Raw genomic sequence first — 22,066 nt, forward strand, 5'->3', positions numbered from 1 at the left:
ATAAGATACATTGCAGCTCAGACATGTTCCTTAAAGAGATTCTGTCACCAGGTTTTTGCTACCTTATCTAAGAACAGCATTATGTAAGGGCACAGACCTTAATTCTAGCAATGTATCACGTACTGGGCTGCTTACTGCCGTTTTGATAAAATCACTGTTGAATCTAATGCTGATCTGCAGTACTCTGAATGCTGAGCTCTGTATGACTCCACCCACTTCACTGATTGGCAGATTCCTATGTACACTGTGCATAGGCAGAAAGCTGTCAATCAATGGTGAAGGAATGGGTATACATAGCTCATAAATGTGGAGGACTGCCTCACAGCAGATTTACTAGTCCTTTCATGATAATCTCATGCTGATAAAACTGTGATTTTATGAAAACTACAGCGGTCAGCCCAGCAAGCGACTCATCGTTGGAATCAGTTTATCTGTCTGTACACTATGCTACTCTCAAATTAGGTGTCAAAAACCCCTTTAATTACCAAAACATAACCTATCAACAAGTGCAACCCCTTTAAGTAAACACATATGCCCATACTTCTGGTCTTTTCTAAAGAAAAAAAGTGTTGTGTGAGGGGTTATTGTGACTTGCAACATTTAAAGTTTCCCTTCGTTTTCCCATAATAATACTTTCAGTCTCAGACCCCCACCAATGCTATGGGACATGATCACACAACAATATATTGTTTTCCATCGATTGCCCTAGTAAATGGTGCTCGCGGTGGTCAAAGATGTTCCTCCCAAAGACAGAACCGCTCTATGAAGTCCGTATATATGGTACTGAGGCAGATGGAAAGCAGCTGTCCAGATAGGACAGCAAAAAATTTGAAATTGTTTGACGTAAGCCGTCCTACCACAGAGCACAGTTGGACTCTTCCATCTCCCAGTTGTTTGCTGTTAGTCCTTACATGAAGATCTACAGATACATCGGTCAAAAGGTGATTTTTGGTGTTTTTCGAATCTCTGGCATTTTTCAAACACAACATGCTCCTAAAAATAAGGCAGGAACATCTGTAAGCGTTAAAGTGCTGGAAGAGAAACACACGATAAGAGTCCCTGTATATACAGGCATCTATGGAAGTGAGGCAGCGTGTCTGCACTGCAAGAAGTCCAGACCCTTGAAGAATTTGCTTAGGTCTTACGCAGTTCATTAGGAATGCAGAAGAGCACACAGTCACGTAAGCTGAGTAACATAATTATGCTGTAAGTCTGCAAGTTTAGATAAATCAAATATTGATCTGTTTCTCATTGGGTCATTAAATTTTTTTTTCAACAGTTTTATGTTTATAAAGCTTAAAGGGGATTTCTGAGATTTTAAGAAACTTGGTGAAAAGTATATATTTTTTAAATGCTTTATTAGTCATTAGAAAAAATAATAATAAATAAGGAAAGTCTAAGAAAAATCCTCTGCCTCCCAGCTGCCCTCCCTTCTATTAATACCCTGATGGGGGGGGGGGAGAAAAAGATAAAAAAGGGGAAAGAAAATGAATGTACAAAAAAGCTTAAGAGCTTCCAGGTGCTTAAAACGATAAGACACCCCAAGTCCATTATCCTTCCCCTCATAAATTATGCAACACAGACGTTTCTCTCTCTTTGCCTCACAATTTCATTCATTACATGTTATTATCCTCTAAATGGGATTTGTCACCCCCAAAATTCCAATTAAAGGCAATCTGTCACCCCCCGGGATGTATATGACCTATTAATATAGGCATACAGGTAATAGAAATGTTACACTAGTCCTACCTGTATTCCTCATATTAGTGGTCTTGTTGTTGGGAAATGTTATATTTTTTGTTAATGTTAATGATTTCCAGGGATCTTCTGCGCAGTAACCGGCGGCTTCCGCTCCAGTGACATCTGGTGTGCGCATCCATAAGGTGCTCTCCCCACTTCCTCCCTGCCTAATCATCGCCATGTACACATGGTTCCTAGAGATGACCGTGCAGGGAAGAAGTGGGGAGAGCACCTTACCTGTGCGCACACCAGAAAAGAATTTAGGAAAACTTCCCTTTTTTTTGTATAACTCACGGGTTCAAAAACGGGGACACGGACTAAAGACTGATGAAAAACAGATCTAGCTCTAGCTCAGATCTAAGTGAGGAAAAACAATGAGTTTTGCCAACTGATACGAATAACGCCTAACTTACATCCACAGGCAGAAAACCAGTTCATAGTTTGTCCTGCTCTCAGCTGAGATAATAACACCAGCATCTGGTCTAGGAAATTATTATTTTGCTCTCTTATCTAGCGTCATCACATACCGCAGCTCTTTACAGACATCATCACTGTCCCCATTGGGGCTCACAATCTAAATTCCCTATCTGTATGTTTTTGCTGTTCAGGAGGAAACCAAAAGAAAGCAACACAAACACGGAAAGAACTCCTTGGAGATGATGTCCTTGGTGGACCCCGCTCATCTGAACCACACTGTAGATTTCATTTTGTGTAAGGTTGCGGCTACACACGGATTTTGACTGCGACATAAGTTGCACTGTCAAAGATCGCTGTAAGCCGCTAATACATTGCAAGATATTGAGTGTGAATGAGGTCACATTCTGACCTGCGACATAGGTAATAAGCAAGTCACAAAAAAGTCGGAATCATTTTGATTTTTGTGTGACTTGCTTGTTGTGACTTGCTTGTTGTGGTTCCTTGTGGGTGGTAGTGCTGCCCAATTCACTTGCACTGTGCTGCCATGCTGTGATCTTTGCCCTCATGACCTGTTAATGTAGTCAAAGTAGCCCAGCCTTAATGTGCAAGGTCCATATAACTAGACAGCAGTGACAAAACAAGGATGGAATTGTAATGAATTTGCAAACACCTTTTTTTTCTTTAAATTATGTAATAAGTTATTGCATTCCTTGAATTCTGCAGGCAGTGCTCATGAATACAGTGCTTGCCCTGATGACAGCATATTTCAGAGTTTGGCCCGGTCATATTCGTCACTCAACCCAGCCATGTCTGACGCAAACAGGACACCATGCCGCAAGAATGATGATGAAAGCAGCTTTGTTGATGGAACCACTAATGGTGCTGCCTGGTACAGTGTCCCTGGAGGTAAGCGTAACCCATGGCCAACATAGAAACTAATTGAATTCACAAATGAATGTTTCTCTTACAGTGTAAGTAAATGTATATTTGTTTATTAGTCAGCCTCGTGTACCAGAGTTTTCTTATAAACTTCAGTTATTGGAAATGTCCACTTTATTAGTTGAAGCAATATAGATGAAAATCTGCAGGGAAATCAATGTTTCTTGGAGCTTCCATGCAGAATATATTTTATGGAGTTGTAGAAAAATGGTGGAATATCTGAATTCCCCACTGATTCTCTGCTACATTATAAAGTAGGCAATTATTAAACTGAGCAATTAATAAAAAAATGCTGAATGTGCATTCCCCTATGTACAAGAATTGGACTAATTTTACCATAAAGTAATGTATCTGCTATTGTTATATACTGTATTGCAGAAGTTAATAGAGCAGGTCCTCTGTTCAGGATCCTCTTCTCTTTCCCAGAAGTGGAGTTCAGATCCAAAGAGCGTCTCTCGCTCCGGTGGTCCTGTCCTCTTCTACTTTACATAGACCACCTATGGATTTGAAGAGGCGCTGTGTAATGCCTTTTTTCTCCTGTGGAGGCACTGCTTGGAAATGAAACACCCACCAGGTTTTCGAATTTATAAAAGCTGAATACTGAGGATCCCAGGAGAGGACCATGCAACAAGTTTATTGTCCAAGAACTCCTCTACCACAAACTGGGATTGTTATTTAGAAAGACATGTATATAAACCCAAATTAGTGATCTTTTGGGTCTCTCAATTTGTTTCATTTATTTTAATTTATATTTAATTTATATTTTATAATAAATGGATTATTATATTGGACATTCCTTATTTTTAACCTTCACACTGATTACACATTTTCTCTTCTCAGCTTTTTACTAATTCGTAATGGCCATGCAAGAAATAATAACATTAGCTGCTTCTCACCCTCGCAGGATCCAGCACTGCATGTTCACCTCTGCTCCATCGATTGTGTACAGGCTGCAGCGGTGGCATCACATCAACTGTCCTCAGCGGCTCGTGCTGTCAACCATTCACCTGATGTTGACACTGCCGCCTGTACACAATCACCAGAGTAGCGACAGAGGTTCAGTGCTGGAGTGGGAGAGAGTGAGTACCAACTGATTTTATTATTTCTAACATGCACACAATGAATTCGTAAAAAAAATTGTTGAAAGAGGGAAAACCCTTCAATCAGTGTGAAGGGTAAAAGTAAAAACAATGTAAACTAAAAAATATAAAAAAATACCATAGACCCCAACTAGATCACTAAATTATTTTATACACATTTTTTCCCAAATAATGATCATAACCTTTAAAGAGTAACCGTCATTTTAATTATGATTTCATAAATCAACAATACACATGGTAATAAGCACATTTGTAATATATCTTTTTGGAGAGATTTACTTCTTTCTCTGTCAGAATTGATCAATCATTATCAAAATTCTCAATTCTGAGGTAAAATCTGTATTCAGTGCAGGCAGCCTTTCCCATTACTGAGACAGGAGATGGCAGGCGCTACTGATAAGATTCTATGTAGGTTGGAGGAGGAGGAGCCAGAGACAGAGCTCCTCCCACCTCCTCCTTCCGCCTACATAGAATCTTATCAGTAGCGCCTAAGAAATGAGAATTTTGATAATGACTGATCAATTCTGGCAGAGAAAGAAGCAGATTTATGTGATAAGATATATTACAAAGTTGCGTTAACCTTGCGTTTTTACGCTACATGCTGGGTTCGTTTTCATACCCGCTGTTAACCCTTTATGACTCTAGGTATGCAAGACTTTAATTACCTGAGCAGTAATTGTTTTGAGATAACTGTGGAGCTGAGCTGTGACAAGTTTCCACCAGAGGAATTACTGAAGAATTACTGGGAAGAAAACAAGGACTCACTGGTGAATTATGTCAAGCAGGTATGATATAAGGTTTTCATATGAACTACAGCTTTAAAGGGAATTTGTGACCATCTATGAGCAGCATAGTATAGAGAAAGAGACCCTGATTCCAGTTATGTATCACTTAGTTTACTAGGTGCAGCAGTTTGACCCAGTCCAGAGTTTTTAGATGTAGCAGAGCTCAGAAAGTTAACCCCACCCTTACCCGCTAGTCACAGCTTTCTGTACACAGTGCCTATTGACAGAAAACTTCTAGTCAGTGCTGGGTGCATTGGTCGACCAGGACTGACGCTAGGAGTGAATCTCCTGCTGATAAAATACTTATTGTGTTGAAACAACAGCACAGACTAATAAGTGACACATCACTGAAATCAGTGTCTCAAACCCTACATCCTGCTGCTCTCAGATTACATAGAAAAAACCTGCTGACAGGCGTAAAGTCATAAAGGTAAAATATGGTGGACTTGGGCTTTGTGTTCACCTTGCCAGAAATTTTATTCTACTCAGGACCTGGACTAGCATTTCTTGTGCAAAAATAGGTGTCACTTTTGCCAAACTTGACAGGTGGGAGTGTCTTCCTATCCCGCCATGGTTCCTCCCCAGCTCCTACCATTTTGGCAAGCTGCTTCAAATTGGCATAAAATTGACAAAAATTATAAACAAAGCACCACATTGCACAACAACTTTGTCACTTTTAAAACTGTTTTTAGGCCTTTTTTTTTAAAAAAAAAAAGCACTTTGATAAGTCTCATGTTAGCCACAATACATTTTTTGTGCCGGTTTTCACGTAATTTTTTAAAAGTACAGAACTAGTATGAAGGGAATTTCACACACAGCATCCCAATCATTAATGCGTGGCTTTCCGCCCACCGCCCGGGAATTGTGTTCAAGTGTTTGCTGCAAAATAGCAGCCCGATGTTGTGATTATTAAGTGTACTAGCTACAGTAGGCGCTGTATTGTACGAATAGTGAAAGAGAATAAATCAGCAAATATTCAGATTGTCACAAAACAATATTGGAGAATAAATTGGATCGAGGCAGAATAAATTAACAGTTTATTGAAATATATTGAAATACTGATCAAAAAAAGGATCCAGATGTAAGTAACTGGGTTTTACACTAAGTAATTGTAAAAGGTCAGGGTTTCCCCCCCCCAAATTACTAAACTTATGGTATCAAAAGGGGGAACTCTTCCTACACCTCTCTTGAGGTCCGATACCAACTATTAATGCCCAAATTGACTACTAATAATTAATATCCACTTAAAGGGAACCTGTCACCTGAATTTGGCGGGACTGGTTTTGGGTCATATGGGCGGAGTTTTCGGGTGTTTGATTCACCCTTTCCTTACCCGCTGGCTGCATGCTGGCTGCAATATTGGATTGAAGTTCATTCTCTGTCCTCCATAGTACACGCCTGCACAAGGCAAGATTGCTTTGCGCAGGCGTGTACTATGGAGGACAGAGAATGAACTTCAATCCAATATTGCAGCCAGCATGCAGCCAGCGGGTAAGGAAAGGGTGAATCAAACACCCGAAAACTCCGCCCATATGACCCAAAACCAGTCCCGCCAAATTCAGGTGACAGGTTCCCTTTAATACCACAACGTTATCTTTACCTTATACTATACACTAACTGTTATCTATTCCTTATACTATATACTAACTGAGACAAAACAGTGTAACAATAAAGGATATTTATTACACACACACACACACAAGTCTGCAGTCTATAACATACATATATATTTATACCCAAGCTGGCGACTATAAATATATATATATATATATATATATATACACACAATACACGGATGTACAACTCTAATACAGTAATCTCACTACAGTATACAAAAATATAACAATATCACACAGTAAAAACCAACCCTGAATTACCTGTCTAAATCACCCAAATCACACATAAAATATCAGCCCTCGCACCTATGTCTCAGCTATCCCTGAGGCCTAGTATACTCAGCCATGTGTGTAAGTCCATCCTTGTCCCAGGAATCCAGCAAGGCAAGAGAAGAGAGAACCACCCGGTCTTGTCCCTTATATGTGACCAACTAAAAGAGGTGTGTCCAGCCCCAGGTGTGGGGGATGAGGTCACGGTCTATTGTCCACTAAGATACATCCCCTCAGTCCTAAATGAAACTTGTTTTTCTAGCTCATGGCAGCTTTGTTTTACAGCAGGCTGGAAGGGGGAGCTTTGCTCCATGTGGCATACATCTACTATATAAAGCTGAATGAATGTGTGTATGTGTGTGTGTGTGTGTATGTGTGTATGTCCGGGATTGGCATCTGCACCGTCGCAGCTACAGAAACAAAATTTTGCATAGTCACACGTCTGGACCCTGAGAGCGTCATAGGCTACGTAGGTGAGGTGAAATTTTAACCCCGAGCTTTCCAATTCACCAAACAATTTTGCCCCTATCTACATAATGGGGAAAAGTGAAAGGAAAAGTGTTGGAGGCAAATTGACAGCTGCCAGATGTGAACAAGGGGGACACACACAAAATGCGCCACACACTACCACGTGCTTGAACACATATACCACCCTCAGCACACATTTCACCACACATACACCAACCTCGCCACATAAAAGTCGAAACACAAAAGTCGCCGCTCAAAACTGGCCACGCGCAAAACTCACCACATGCAAAAACTAGGCTCACGCAAAACTCGCCACAAGTGCAAAACTCACCTCATGGAAAACTCGCCACACGCAAAACTTGCACACGCGGAAAAATTGCCACATGCACAAAATTTGCAACACATGCAAAAGTTGCCTCACACAAAACTTGCACATACTCAAAAGGCACCAGACATAAAACTCACCACGCGCAAAACTCGCCATGCGCAAAACTTGCTGCACACAACTTGCTACACTAACCTGTCACATGCAACTCGACACACAAAAAGTTGCTACACGCATGTTGCCACACAAAACTCATCTCACAAAAGTCGCTACATGCATGTCGCCACACACAACTCAACACACACAACTTGACAAACGAAACTCGCCCTAAAACACACACAAGTCTGGTATTAGCCTTCAAAAATAAAAATCTGATTAATAAGCAGACAAACTACAAGAGCAACAAATGTACCATATAGGAAATACGGCAGCTGTCAGTCACATGACCTGTCTATTATGTGTATGTGTGAGCTAATATATACTGCCAGGGGGAGGGCTTCCTGTTGGCTGGGGATTTATCAGGCTGCCAATTTAGCTTACAAATACTGAGGTAAAAATACTGACCAAATAACGTGTGAACGAGGTCTAATACAGGAGGAGATGACACACAGGTATATACTATATACAGGAGGAGATGACACACAGGTATATACTATATACAGGAGGAGATGACACACGTATATACTATATACAGGAGGAGATGACACACAGGTATATACTATATACAGGAGGAGATGACACACATATATACTATATACAGGAGAGATGACACACAGGTAAATACTATATAGAGGAGGAGATGACATACAGGTATAAACTATATACAGGAGGAGATGACATACCGGTATAAACTATATACAGGAGGAGATGACACACAGGTATATACTATATACAGGAGCAGATGACCTACAAGTATGTACTATATACAGGAAGAGATGACATACAGGTATATGCTATATATAGAAGATGACATACAGGTATATACTATATACAGGAGGAGATGACACAGATATATACTATATACAGGAGGAGATGACATACAGGTATATACTATATATAGAAGGAGATGACATACAGGTATATACTATATATAGAAGATGACATACAGCTATATACTATATACAGGGGAGATGACACAGCAGGTATATACTATATACAGGGGAGATGACATACAGGTATATACTATATACAGGAGATGACATACAGGTGTATACTATATATAAGGGAGATGCAAACATGTATATACTGAGGTGAAAATGAGGGGTGTGAGGTGAAAATGAAAAGGTGTGAGTGCAAAATGAGAGGAGCGAGGGAAAATAGTGGAGTGATCGGAAAATGACAGATGTGAGGTCGAAATGACAAGTGTTAGGGGGGAATGAGAGGAGTGAGGGAGAAAATGAGAGATGTGAGGGGGAAAATGAAAGATGTGATTGGGAAAATGAGAGGTGTGATGGGAAAATAAGAGAAGTGACGTGCTATAACTAACCACAGATATTTACTATGCCCAGGCAACGCCGGGCTCTTCAGCTAGTCTACTATATAATTGTCTAAGTGTCACTTCCGTCTGTCTGTCTGTCCTTCTGTCACGGTTATTCATTCGCTGATTGGTCTCGCCAGCTGCCTGTCATGGCTGCCGCGACCAATCATCGATGGGCACAGTCCGGAAGAAAATGGCCGTTCCTTACTCCCCGCAGTCAGTGCCTGTCGCCCGCATACTCCCCTCCGGTCACCGCTAACACAGGGTTAATGCCGGCGGTAACGGACCACGTTATGCCGCGGGTAACGCACTCCGTTACCGCCACTATTAACCCTGTGTGTCACCAACGTTTTACTATTGATGCTGCCTATGCGGCATCAATAGTAAAAAATGTAATGTTAAAAATAATTAAAAAAAAAAAAAAACCTGCTATACTCACCCTCCGTTGCAGCTCGCGCCGGCCGCCATCTTCCATTGCAGGTTCCGGTGGCAGAAGGACCTGCCATGATGTCACGGTCATGTGACCGTGACGTCATCACAGGCCCTGCGTGCCTGCGCTACAAAGACCTGCCATGACGTCACGGTCATGTGACTGCGACGTCATCACAAGTCCTGCGCTAATATCAACCCTGGGACCGGAACCTGCCGTGGACTGCAAGGGCTCCCTCGGAAAGGTGAGTATATTTTTATTTTTTATTTTTTCACCTGTGACAAACCTGGCTGGGCAATATACTACGTAGCTGGGCAATATACTACGTGACTGGCCAATATACTACGCGGCTCTGTGCTGTATACTACTTCGCTGTGCAATATAATTCGTGGCTGGGCAATATACTACATCACTGGGCAATATACTACGTGGCTCTGTGCTGTATACTACGTCACTGGGCAATATACTACGTCACTGGGCAATATACTACGTGGCTGGGCAATATACTACGTGGCTGGGCAATATACTATGTGGCTGGGCAATATACTACGTGGCTCTGTGCTGTATACTACGTCACTGGGCAATATACTACGTGGCTGGGCAATATACCACGTGACTGGGCAATATACTACGTGACTGGGCAATATACTACGTGGCTGCGCAATATACTACATGACTGGGCAATATACTATGTGGCTGTGCAATATACTACGTGGCTGCGCAATATACTACGTAACTGGGCAATATACTACGTGGCTGCGCAATATTCTACATCACTGGGCAATATACTAAGTGGCTGCGCAATATACTATGTGGCTGCGCAATATACTACGTAACTGGGCAATATACTATGTGGCTGGGCAATATACTACGTCACTGGGCAATATACTACGTCACTGAGCAATATACTACGTGGCTGCGCAATATACTATGTGGCTGCGCAATATACTACGTGACTGGGCAATATACTATGGCTGGGCAATATACTACGGGGCTGCGCAATATACTACGTAACTGGGCAATATATTACGTGGCTGGGCAATATTCTACGTGGCTGCGCAATATACTACGTCACTGGGCAATATACTATGTGGCTGGGCAATATACTACGTCACTGGGCAATATACTACGTGACTGGGCAATATACTACGTCACTGGGCAATATACTACGTGGCTGGGCAATATACTACATCACTGGGCAATATACTACTTGGCTGCGCAATATTCTACGTCACTGGGCAATATACTATGTGGCTGGGCAATATACTACGTCACTGGGCAATATACTACGTGACTGGGCAATATACTACGTCACTGGGCAATATACTACGTCACTGGGCAATTTTCTACGTGGCTGGGCAATATACTACGTGGCTGCGCAATATACTACGTGGCTGCGCAATATACTACGTGACTGGGCAATATACTGTGTGGCTGGGCAATATACTACGTGGCTGGGCAATATATTACGTGGCTGCGCAATATACTACGTGACTGGGCAATATACTATGGCTGGGCAATATACTACGGGGCTGCGCAATATACTACGTCACTGGGCAATATACTACGTGTCTGAGCAATATTCTACGTGGCTGCGCAATATACTACGTCACTGGGCAATATACTATGTGGCTGGGCAATATACTACATCACTGGGCAATATACTACTTGGCTGCGCAATATTCTACGTCACTGGGCAATATACTATGTGGCTGGGCAATATATACTACGTCACTGGGCAATATACTACGTGACTGAGCAATATACTTTGTGGCTGGGCAATATACTACGTCACTGGGCAATATACTACGTCACTGGGCAATATACTACGTCACTGGGCAATATACTACGTCACTGGGCAATATACTACGTGGCTGCGCAATATACTACGTGACTGGGCAATATACTACGTGGCTGCGCAATATACTACGTAAATGGGCAATATACTACATGGCTGGGCAATATACTACGTGGCTGGGCAATATACTACGTGGCTGGGCAATATACTACGTGGCTGGGCAATATACTACGTGGCTGGGCAATATACTACGTGGCTGGGCAATATACTACGTGGCTGGGCAATATACTACGTGGGCTGTGCAATATACTACGTGGACATGCATATTCTAGAATACCCGATGCGTTAGAATCGGGCCACCATCTAGTGTATATATAAATGTTATATACATAAAACATGCACTAAACACATCTCTATATAGAGATATACATTTTGGAGCATTTCCCTTCTTCTACAGTAATACTTGAACTAAAGCAATAAATAGTTTAATCTATGATGAATAATTAAATACACAAATTAGAAAACCATAGAATTCATACTATTGCAGTAGAAAATATATTGCCTAAGGGCTCATACTCACTTGCGAGCAAATCGGATGAGTCTCGCACGGCAATACCCGGCGCTGCACCCGGCACCCCGGAGCGGAGCGTGCGGCTGCATGTATGAGCCCTAAATATGGGACCACCCTATTTTGAATGAATGTACTGAGACTACAATAACAAAAAGGGGAAAAGGGTGAGGATCGCTGCTAATAATTACTTACAATAGTGAATACTGCAAAGAGAGAAGTAGCCCTTACTGAAGAACAAAGAGGTGCTGAAGTGACCCATAATATAGTCATATTACCCACACATAGGGTGTCACAATCACTGGCTCACAGAACAACTATGGCTATAGTTCATGACTAATAAATGGTGGAATAAATAATTTTCCTATATATCGTATAATAATAATAATAATAATAATCTTTATTTTTATATAGCGCTAACATATTCCGCAGCGCTTTACAGTTTTGCACACATTATCATCACTGTCCCTGATGGGGCTCACAATCTAGAATCCCTATCAGTATGTCTTTGGAATGTGGGAGGAAACCGGAGTGCCCGGAGGAAACCCACGCAAACACGGAGAGAACATACAAACTCTTTGCAGATGTTGTCCTGGGTGGGATTAGAACCCAGGACCCCAGCGCTGCAAGGCTGCCGTGCTAACCACTGCGCCACCGTGCTGCCCCTATATATAGTATAGTTATTAAGGTTGAAGGAAGACTTTAAGTCCATCTAGTTCAACCCATAGCCTAACCTAACATGCCCTAACATGTTGATCCAGAGGAAGGCAAAAAAAACCCGTGTGGCAAAGAGTAAGCTCCACATTGGGGAAAAAGATTCCTTCCCGACTCCACATACGGCAATCAGACTAGTTCCCTGGATCAACGCCCTATCAAGGAATCTAGTATATATAACCTGTAACATTATACTTTTCCAGAAAGGTATCCAGTCCCCTCTTAAATTATAGTAATGAATCTCTCATTACAACATCATACGGCAGAGAGTTCCATAGTCTCACTGCTCTTACAGTAAAGAATCCGCGTCTGTTATTATGCTTAAACCTTTTTTCCTCCAAACGTAGAGGATGCCCCCTTGTCCCTGTTTCAGGTCTATGATTAAAAAGATCATCAGAAAGGTCTTTGTACTGTCCCCTCATATATTTATACATTAAAATAAGATCACCCCTTAGTCTTCGTTTTCCCAAACTAAATAGCCCCAAGTGTAATAACCTATCTTGGTATTGCAGACCCCCCAGTCCTCTAATAACCTTGGTCGCTCTTCTCTGCACCCGCTCTAGTTCAGCTATGTCTTTCTTATACACCGGAGACCAGAACTGTGCACAGTATTCTAAGTGTGGTCGAACTAGTGACTTGTATAGAGGTAAAATTATGTTCTCCTCATGAGCATCTATGCCTCTTTTAATGCATCCCATTATTTTATTTGCCTTTGTAGCAACTGCCTGACACTAGTTTAATATATTCTATGAGCTAAATATAATAATAATAAACACTGATTTAAATAAACCTCAAAATTCATAATATTTCAATAAAAAAATAATTATTGGACTAAATTATCAACAGTAGGGTTGAGCGAAACGGGTCGGCCATTTTCAGAAGTCGCCGACTTTTGGCAAAGTCGGGTTTCATGAAACCCGACCCGACCCCTGTGTGGGGTCGGCCATGAGGTCGGCGATCTTCTGAATCTAGTATCGGAATTCCGATACCGAGTTCCGATATATTTGCAATATCGGAAATCGGTATCCATATTTAAGTGTAAAATAAAGAATTAAAATAAAAAATATCGCTATACTCACCCTCTGACGCGCCCTGGTACTAACCGGCAGCCTTCCTTCCTTCGAATCAGCGCTTGCAGGACCTTGCGGTGACGTCGCGGCTTGTGATTGGTCGCGCGACCGCCCATGTGACCGCTCGCGCGACCAATCACAAGCCGCGATGTCACCGCAAGGTCCTGCAAGCGCTGATTCTTAGGAAGGAAGGCTGCCGGAAAGAAGCAGGGCGCGTCCGAGGGTGAGTATATACCTAATAGGAATGTACTCACCCTCGGACGCGCCCTGCTTTTTTCCGGCAGCCTTCCTTCCTAAGAATCAGCGCTTGCAGGACCTTGCGGTGACATCGCGGCTTGTGATTGGTCGCGCAAACGGTCACATGGGCAGTCGCGCAACCAATCACAAGCCGCGACGTCACCGCAAGGTCCTGCAAGCGCTGATTCGAAGGAAAGAAGGTTCCCGGTTAGTACCAGGGCGCGTCCGAGGGTGAGTATAGCGATATTTTTTATTTTAATTCTTTATTTTACACTTAAATATGGATCACAGGGCCTGAAGGAGAGTTTCCTCTCCTTCAGACCCTGGGAACCATTGGAAATCCAATGCACTGCATTGGGTTTTGAGTTTCGGCCGACCCCGACCCCGACTTTTTTATAGGATCGGCCGATTTCACTCGACCCGACTTTTGAAAAAGTCGGGTTTCGTGAAACCCGACCCGATCCTATAAAAGTAAAAGTCGCTCAACCCTAATCAACAGCATTAATTGTCTGTTAGGCAATCCCCACATATGTTGCAGCTGTCGAACAGCCACGAGACATGCAGCCTCAGGGACGTGAAAATAGTTTTTGAGCACGCCAAAGACACTCGGGTTAGCAAACAAGCCTCATCCGAGCATGCTTGCTCATCACTAATAGTGATTTATATACACCAATTCAAAGCATAAAATTCAAAACATAGCAATAAATGCTACAATACATTCAATAGATCAGAGGGTACAATATAATATATAGGCACGAAAAGGGGAGCAATACAATAATGACAGGTTCGCATGATCCAAAACTAGTAACAACTAAAAGGTTCACTCTCCCAATAAATAATTAAATGAATATATAGTAACAACCATTAAAGGGGTTGTCCGGCCTTAGGGTACAAGTCTGCAGTCACCCTATGTGACTTGAGATTGTGAATCCTCACATCAAGCACACTGCGCACTGTGATAATTCTCCCACGCCGGATGGAAGCAGTCATGTGACCGCAAATATGTGATTTGCATACTTCCAACCACATTACGACTAGACATGTCGGTCATATACTTGCATGGAACGAGGCCACGCACATCTGGTCTGCACATAACCGCATGTATGCACATCCAATGCCGGAGAATCACAGCGCACGTTATCTGAGGATTCACAAGTCTGCAATCACATAGAGTGGCTGCAGATTTGTAACCTAAGGCTAGACAAGCCATTTAATGCTGCTGTATACCCATTGCGCCATGATACATACGGTATTTCGCGTTAACTTCCTCAGGTGCCGTTTGCACATATCTATTGCAACTCCTTTTATTGCAGATTGTTGAATAACATGTTTCTTTAGATGTGCCTGAGAAAGATTCCTGATTCCTATATGCCAACGATTTCCGCACGAGAATCGAAACGCGTTTTAAATACGATCTGAAATAGTGGAAGTTGGAATATTTGTCTGTGGTCTAATCCATACATTGTCACAGTCAGTATCACAAATAATATTTACATCCAGGTACCTTATAGATGGCGTCATCTCTGGAGTCGTTCTCCTTCTTTTTGTCATCTTGTCCAGACCCCATGATGAGTTTTCTCATCCACAGCTGTCACTGCAGACTTTCATCTTCTCCGGTCTTCTGCAGCACAACCTCACAGAACACCCTTAAAGATAGAAGTGTCATTATAATGCTCTTGAATAAAAAATATCTGCCCTACGCTGAGTTCCTGAATAAATGATTGCCCCTCACTATATTGTCTGTACAAAATATGACCCCCACACTGTCCCTCTTATGGTGCATGCTCTTTACATTGTACTGTCACACTGTGCCCTCCCTATAGAGCCCAGTATTTATACTGTACTCTCTCATCATACTCCTCCCCCTTGGTATACTGTCCCATCCTGGCTGTACCCTTACACTGTCCCTCCATGCTACAACCCCACTACTCAGTCTCTATTCTGTGCCCACTCACTTTCCTCCCCCCATACTGTCTCCTCAAACTCTTCCTCTCCCTCCTCATACTGCCTCCTGTCACATCCCACTGTTCACCCTACTGTCTTATATATTTACCCCCTCACTCTCTAAACTGCATGCTAACACATACCTTCAACTCCCCATACTGTGTCTGCACACATCCCATCACCCTCACTCCCCATACTGTGTCCTCATACATTCCCCTGTTCGCTCCCCATACTGTCTGCACCCATCCCCCACTCACAATACTGTGTCTTCAACAAACCCCCCATACAGTTTCATCATACATGCCCTCCATTCACCCATACTGTTTCCTCATCCATGACCCCCATTCCCCTGTACTGTTTCATCACACATGCCCCCATACTGTTTCCTCATACATGCCCTACATCTCCCCCTTTGCTCCTCATTTTGTGTCCTCAAACCCCCACACATTAAATCCTCCATCCCCACTTCAAATCTCCCCACACACATTAAATCTCACCATCCCCACTCCAAATCTCCCCCCACATATTAAATCCCCATCCCCCTCCCAATTTTCCCCCACACATTAACTCTCCCCATCTCCACTCCAAATCTCCCCCCACACTTTAAATGCCCCATCCCTACTCCAAATCTCCCCCCACGCATTAAATCCCCTCATCTCCACTCCAAATCTCCCACCACACATTAAATTTCCCCATCCCCACTGCAAATTTCCCCATCCCCACACTAAAGCTTCCCCCCCGTTCACTTAATCTTTGGTGTCTTCAGCTCCACTGAAACACTTACCACCAATGTGTGCCTTTGCAGCGCGGGCGAATGCCGTCAGCAGCGTGATCACATGACCTGATCACTTCGGACTGACCAAGCGATCAGAGCTTTAATTGTACTCGCATCTGTAAGACAGGAGTACAATTTATCCCTGGGAGCCGGTGTGCTGCAGGTTCTCTGTGCTGGATGTCAGCTTGACAGCTGTCACAGGGAACGCTGGACTCCCAGTCCGGGGGGCGGCAGAATGCAGCCGCCGGGGAAAACACTGGACCAACACTGGACAGGAAAACACGGGGAAGCCCGACTTCTTCCCCGCTGACTGCCCCCTCTAGATACGACTCTGCCTGAAGGTCATTGGTGGTGTTATGACCATAGCACAAGACTTCTAAATTAGCTTATCTAGCGCTATCACATTCCACAGCTCACAATCGAAGTTCCATATCAGTATGTCTTTGGACTGCAGTGATAACCACTGAGTGACTGTGCTGCCCATCCTTTTTTTTTATTTGTGAATACTTTGCTTCACTAGAGTGTCTCCTTTCTCTCTTCGAGTCCTTGTATGCAGCCAGATGTTGGAAAAATATGAAAAAAAAGTACAAGCAAGGCATTTTTAAGTGTTTCTCCCACCTTTTATTTTTTTTATTACAGGAAATACTAGCATTTTTCTTTGATGAAGCTTTTTTGTTTCTTTTTTTAAGCCTTCTTATTGATTTGTAAAGCAAGTTTGGAGCATCTTCCAAACAGAAAAACACCTGAAAAATAATCTGCTCACTTCTTTTAACAGCTTTGATATTTTAGGAATCTGTAAGCAGTTAAAAGATGTGCAAAAGCCTAAACATATACACAGCGAGTCGTCTTTACATAGAAATGTTTATGTTTATTCTTTTCAGCATTTAGATAGCTCTTTTTCAGGCATTTTCAGGACGTAATCCATGTGAAAAAGATGTGGGGTGCACATACCCTCTTTTCAGGAGAACTGGCAGCAGAATTGTCTGTGTTTCACTGTAACTGCTTCCTATTGTCCCCACTCTGCTCTCCATAGAACTGTATGTTAAAGGCTGTTATAATCACTGAAGACCGATTTAACCTGTGAATTGAGATTATTGAGAATGAATGATCAGTCCTGGGGGAGAGAAGCAGATTTCTCTGATAAGATCTATTACAAAGTTTCTTAATTGTACATCATCTATTGATTTATTGTAATAAATAAATAAAAATTAAAATGGCAGTTATTTAAACAAATAAAAAAAAAACAGCCTACCACTACAAGCTATTTTGCATGATACGGTGCTAATGGATTTTAACAGTACTATTATCTGTGTAATCCAATGGAAAGAAATGCGTATTTATTTTTTAGGTGCATCGTGGGGTAAAAGGATTTGTCAAAGATCATCAAGGAAATCCAATTGCTAATGCAACGATATCTGTGGATGGAATCAACCACGATGTGACTTCAGGTACTAAACAGTCTTCTTCACAAGGTCTAGGTTAGAATAAATTAGTCTGTCCAAAGGACATTGACATGTCAGTATTGAGCGAGAGCTGACCCAAAATACTGATAAAAAGTGCAAATCTTTCAATTGCAAAATATTGACCAGAATAACCTCCAGCTGATATGGAGTCTGTTAGCACATAATGACTGTTAAGTGCACGCACTCGGTATATCATGGCGTGGCCAAACTTTTAACTACAGGTGTAAACACTTACTTGTTTTCATTCTACTTCCATCCCGCTCTTGATTGATTGACAGCTCTGACTTAATAGAACCAGAAAAAAAGCAGAAATAAAGAGAAATAAGTAGGTGGGATGGTGCATTTAAAGGGTCTCTGTCAGCACAGGATGACTGTTCTAAGTACAAGTGCTTGGTGCATCATGGTGTGGCCAAACATTTAGCTACACCTTTCCACCTGCTTGTTTTCCCTCTATTCTCCCCCCTCATCTTTGATTGGCAGCTGTCTTGTTAGAGTTAGATGGGAACCAAGCAGGTGGGAAGCACTAAGAGGACCTGTCAGCACAATTTTGCAATGTAAAGTAAATACATGGCTGTAATACTGATTAAATTGATACCTTTGGTGAAGAAATGCTTTGTGGTTCTTCTGTAAAGGGAACTTGTCACCAGGTTTGTACCATATGAGGTTAGAACAGTACCTTTCTGCCCTTATACACAGCATTCTGATATGCTGTATGTATGCCCCCAAATCCGGCTTGCAAGACCAGAAAAAGACCTTTTATGATGCTCACCTATGGGGCGGTCAGGTACATTGGGTGTTGCTGGTCTTGGTCCGGTGCACTTTCCAGTGCTTCCCTTCTTTTTGTGATGCTGTCCTCCTTCTTGCTTCATGTGGATGATTCGCCCTACATCATCCACATAGTGTTCCCGACATCACGCTCCTATGCAGGCATACTTCTCTGCCCTGGCCAGGGCAGAGTAAAGTGCTGCAGTGCTCATGCACCAGGGCTCTTTGACCTTTACTGGTGCCTGCACACTGCAGTACTTTGATCTGCCCTCGACAGGCCAGAGAAGTACGCTTGCGCAGGAGCGCGGTGCCGAGGATACTCTGTGGATGATGTATGGACGCATCTTCCACAGGAAGCAAGAAGGAGGACGGCATTGCTAGATGGAGGAAGGCGCCAGACCAAGACCAGCGATGCCCATCGGGCTGGACCCCCCATATGTGAGCATCATAAAAGGTCTTTTTCTTGTCTTGCCGGCAAGATTGGAGGCATATACAGCATAAAATAATGCTACATATTAGGGCTGAAAGGTGGTGGTCTTATCTCATAATGGTCAACCTGTTCCCTTTAATCACCACTTGAAGTTTTCTGCTAACTAGATTTTGGTTCACAGGGGCATCTCCTCCCCGTCTGTGATTCCGTGGGTCCTCTCCCTGCCTCCAGTCTTGGAATGACAGGTCAATGATGTTTTAAAAGAGCGGCCACCTCTGTTTGAAATCTCCTCATCATACAGAAGAGGAAGGTGGAAACCACAGCAGATATATTGTAGCCTCTGGCTACAGGCAGAATGAATCAGAGTCCGGCTGCACTATTGCATCCATGTAATAATAATAATAGTTATTATTATAATTGTTACTCTGAAACACAGTGAAGTTACAGAGAAAGCACATTTTGTACAGCTGGTTGAGGCCATCTTTGATGACTGGTCTGTGTCAGGTCACTGGTAGCCCTTTCCCTTGACTGATAGGTTTCTCTGTATATACAGAGAGGGCGGGGAGAAGACATGGTGGCCTACCTCTGATTAGTCATCTGAGACATATCATCCCTGGACGGCTTTTCAAAATAATTTTAACCCCTTAGTGACCGGGCCAAATTTTTTAAATGTGACCAGTGTCGCTTTACGTGGTAATAACTCTGGAATGCTTTAACAAGATCCCAATGATTTTGAGTTTGTTTTTTCATGACATGTTGTACTTTATGTTAATGGAAAATGTATGTCTATATATTTTTATATATTTATAAAATAAAATCAGAAATTTGACGAAAATGGAAACAAAATTGCAATTTTCAAACTTTGCATGATTATCCTTTTAATCCAGATAGCCATACCACACAAAACATCAATAGATTACATTTCCCTCATGTCTGCTTTACATCAGCACCATTTGTAAAATGTAACTTTATTTTGTTCGCCTTTTAGTAGGTTTAAAAGCAGTCATATTTCATTTTTTCAAGGAAGTTTACAAAACGTATTTTTTTGAAGGACCTATCCAGGTTTGAAGTGACTTTTGGAGTCCTAGATATTGGAAAATCTCCAAAAGTGATATCATTTTAAAAACCGCACCCCTCCACATATTGGAAACTGCTGTCAGGTAGTTTATTAACCCTTCAGGTGATGTTAGGAATGAATGCAAAGTGGCATGACAGGAATGAAAAAATGTATTTTTGCCACTTAAATGTCGTTAACTTCTGAACAGGCCACTGTAGCGGGGAGACTCGAAGGCCGCTATTTGGCTGTGAATTGCCATTGCAAACATGAAGACCACAGAATCATGAGCTCAGGGTGCGATGGGGTTAAAGAGGGATCCCCCACACTCTGTTAACCATTTAGATGATGTAGTCACTATTGACCGCAGCATCTAAGGGGTTAAACAGTTATGGACATTGCCAACACTAATCGTGGCTGATGCACCAAGTTGTCAGCGTGTAGTGTACAGCCGACAGCTTCTGGATTGTCACCTGTATGGGGAGACTATTCTCTTATATCTCAGGTCAGTAAAAAATCGTACTGGCGGTCATTAGGGGGTGAAAATGAGTTTACCACAGCATTTCAGAGTATAACATGCTCGGCTGCAATAATGCTTCTCCTGTCAGATTCTCTTTAATGGATTTTCTCTTTTCTTACTCTCATTTTTTTCTTTTAACCCAAGCTAAAGATGGTGATTACTGGAGGCTCCTCTCTCCTGGGAACTACAAAGTCACAGCCTCAGCTCCAGGGTTCCTTGCGATCACTAAAAAGGTAGCTGTGGCTTATAGCCCTGCCACTAAGGTAAGTAACTGGCCCTGGGAATTTTGTACAAATTACGCACTAACATCAAGTGTTAGAGGAGCAGTCTGTTTTTATGAAACCATATGAGGTGTTCCCTGACATAACATGGATAATATGCGGAATCACTCTTTTTTTATTGTTTGTACGCTATTACTGACAGGCATCATACATACACAGCCAACTCTGTACTGGGGACATAGAGGACCATGTCCCTACTATTGGGATCAGCTTATGCTAATACTTGTATATAAACTATGAAGGTCACAAGCATTTATAGCGAAAATTTCTTGTGGAAACAAGCCAAAACTAATTCTGTATGTAAGAATCTGAATCATGGCAAGTTAAATAATTCCTGTGTTCCTATAATACTTACCTAGGCTGCCCGGATTGCATGTGGCGCTGCTAAATCGCAACTAAAGAAACTAAAAGTGATTACATTATAACCTGTGATTCAATGTACTGCAACAGAACAGTGAGATTTTAACCCCATCACACTTCACGTCATGTGCGATTTTAAGAGACATTGCAATCTTTATGTCGTTTGGCCAAAGTCACTGTATAGCCCAAGATCTCTTCATGACTCTGTTTTATTTATTTTGGAAATGCTAGCAACAATTATGCATTTTAACCATAATTTTGAAGGTATCTGGTAAAAAAAATGCAATATGTATGCTGTGTCTGAACATACACTGGGATGGTGTTCACATATGATGGATACAATGCATATTTTCTGTCTGGTGGTCTACCAAGCATATTATGACCGCAACAAAGTGGATGAAATTTTATCCGCATATTGCAGGAGAAATACACATCAGAAATTGACCTGTCATGCAGATTTTAAAATTGTATAATTAATTTACCAATGGATTTTCACATTTCACCCTTTGCAGTGCATAGA

At 42.1% G+C, this 22,066-nt stretch overlaps 1 protein-coding gene across 1 annotated transcript in view; it reads left to right on the forward strand.

Moving 5' to 3' along the window:
* Positions 1–22,066, forward strand: part of CPE (carboxypeptidase E) — a 94,584-nt gene that overhangs the window by 67,004 nt on the left and 5,514 nt on the right. The window contains exons 5-8 of the mRNA XM_069744189.1: positions 2,881–3,063; positions 4,842–4,981; positions 18,022–18,121; positions 21,050–21,168. Of these exons, the coding sequence (XP_069600290.1) occupies positions 2,881–3,063; positions 4,842–4,981; positions 18,022–18,121; positions 21,050–21,168 (542 nt within the window). The remainder of the gene's footprint in view (positions 1–2,880; positions 3,064–4,841; positions 4,982–18,021; positions 18,122–21,049; positions 21,169–22,066) is intronic.

This window comes from Ranitomeya imitator, chromosome 1, assembly GCF_032444005.1.
Source record: "Ranitomeya imitator isolate aRanImi1 chromosome 1, aRanImi1.pri, whole genome shotgun sequence".
Classification (NCBI taxonomy): Eukaryota; Metazoa; Chordata; class Amphibia; order Anura; family Dendrobatidae; genus Ranitomeya; species Ranitomeya imitator.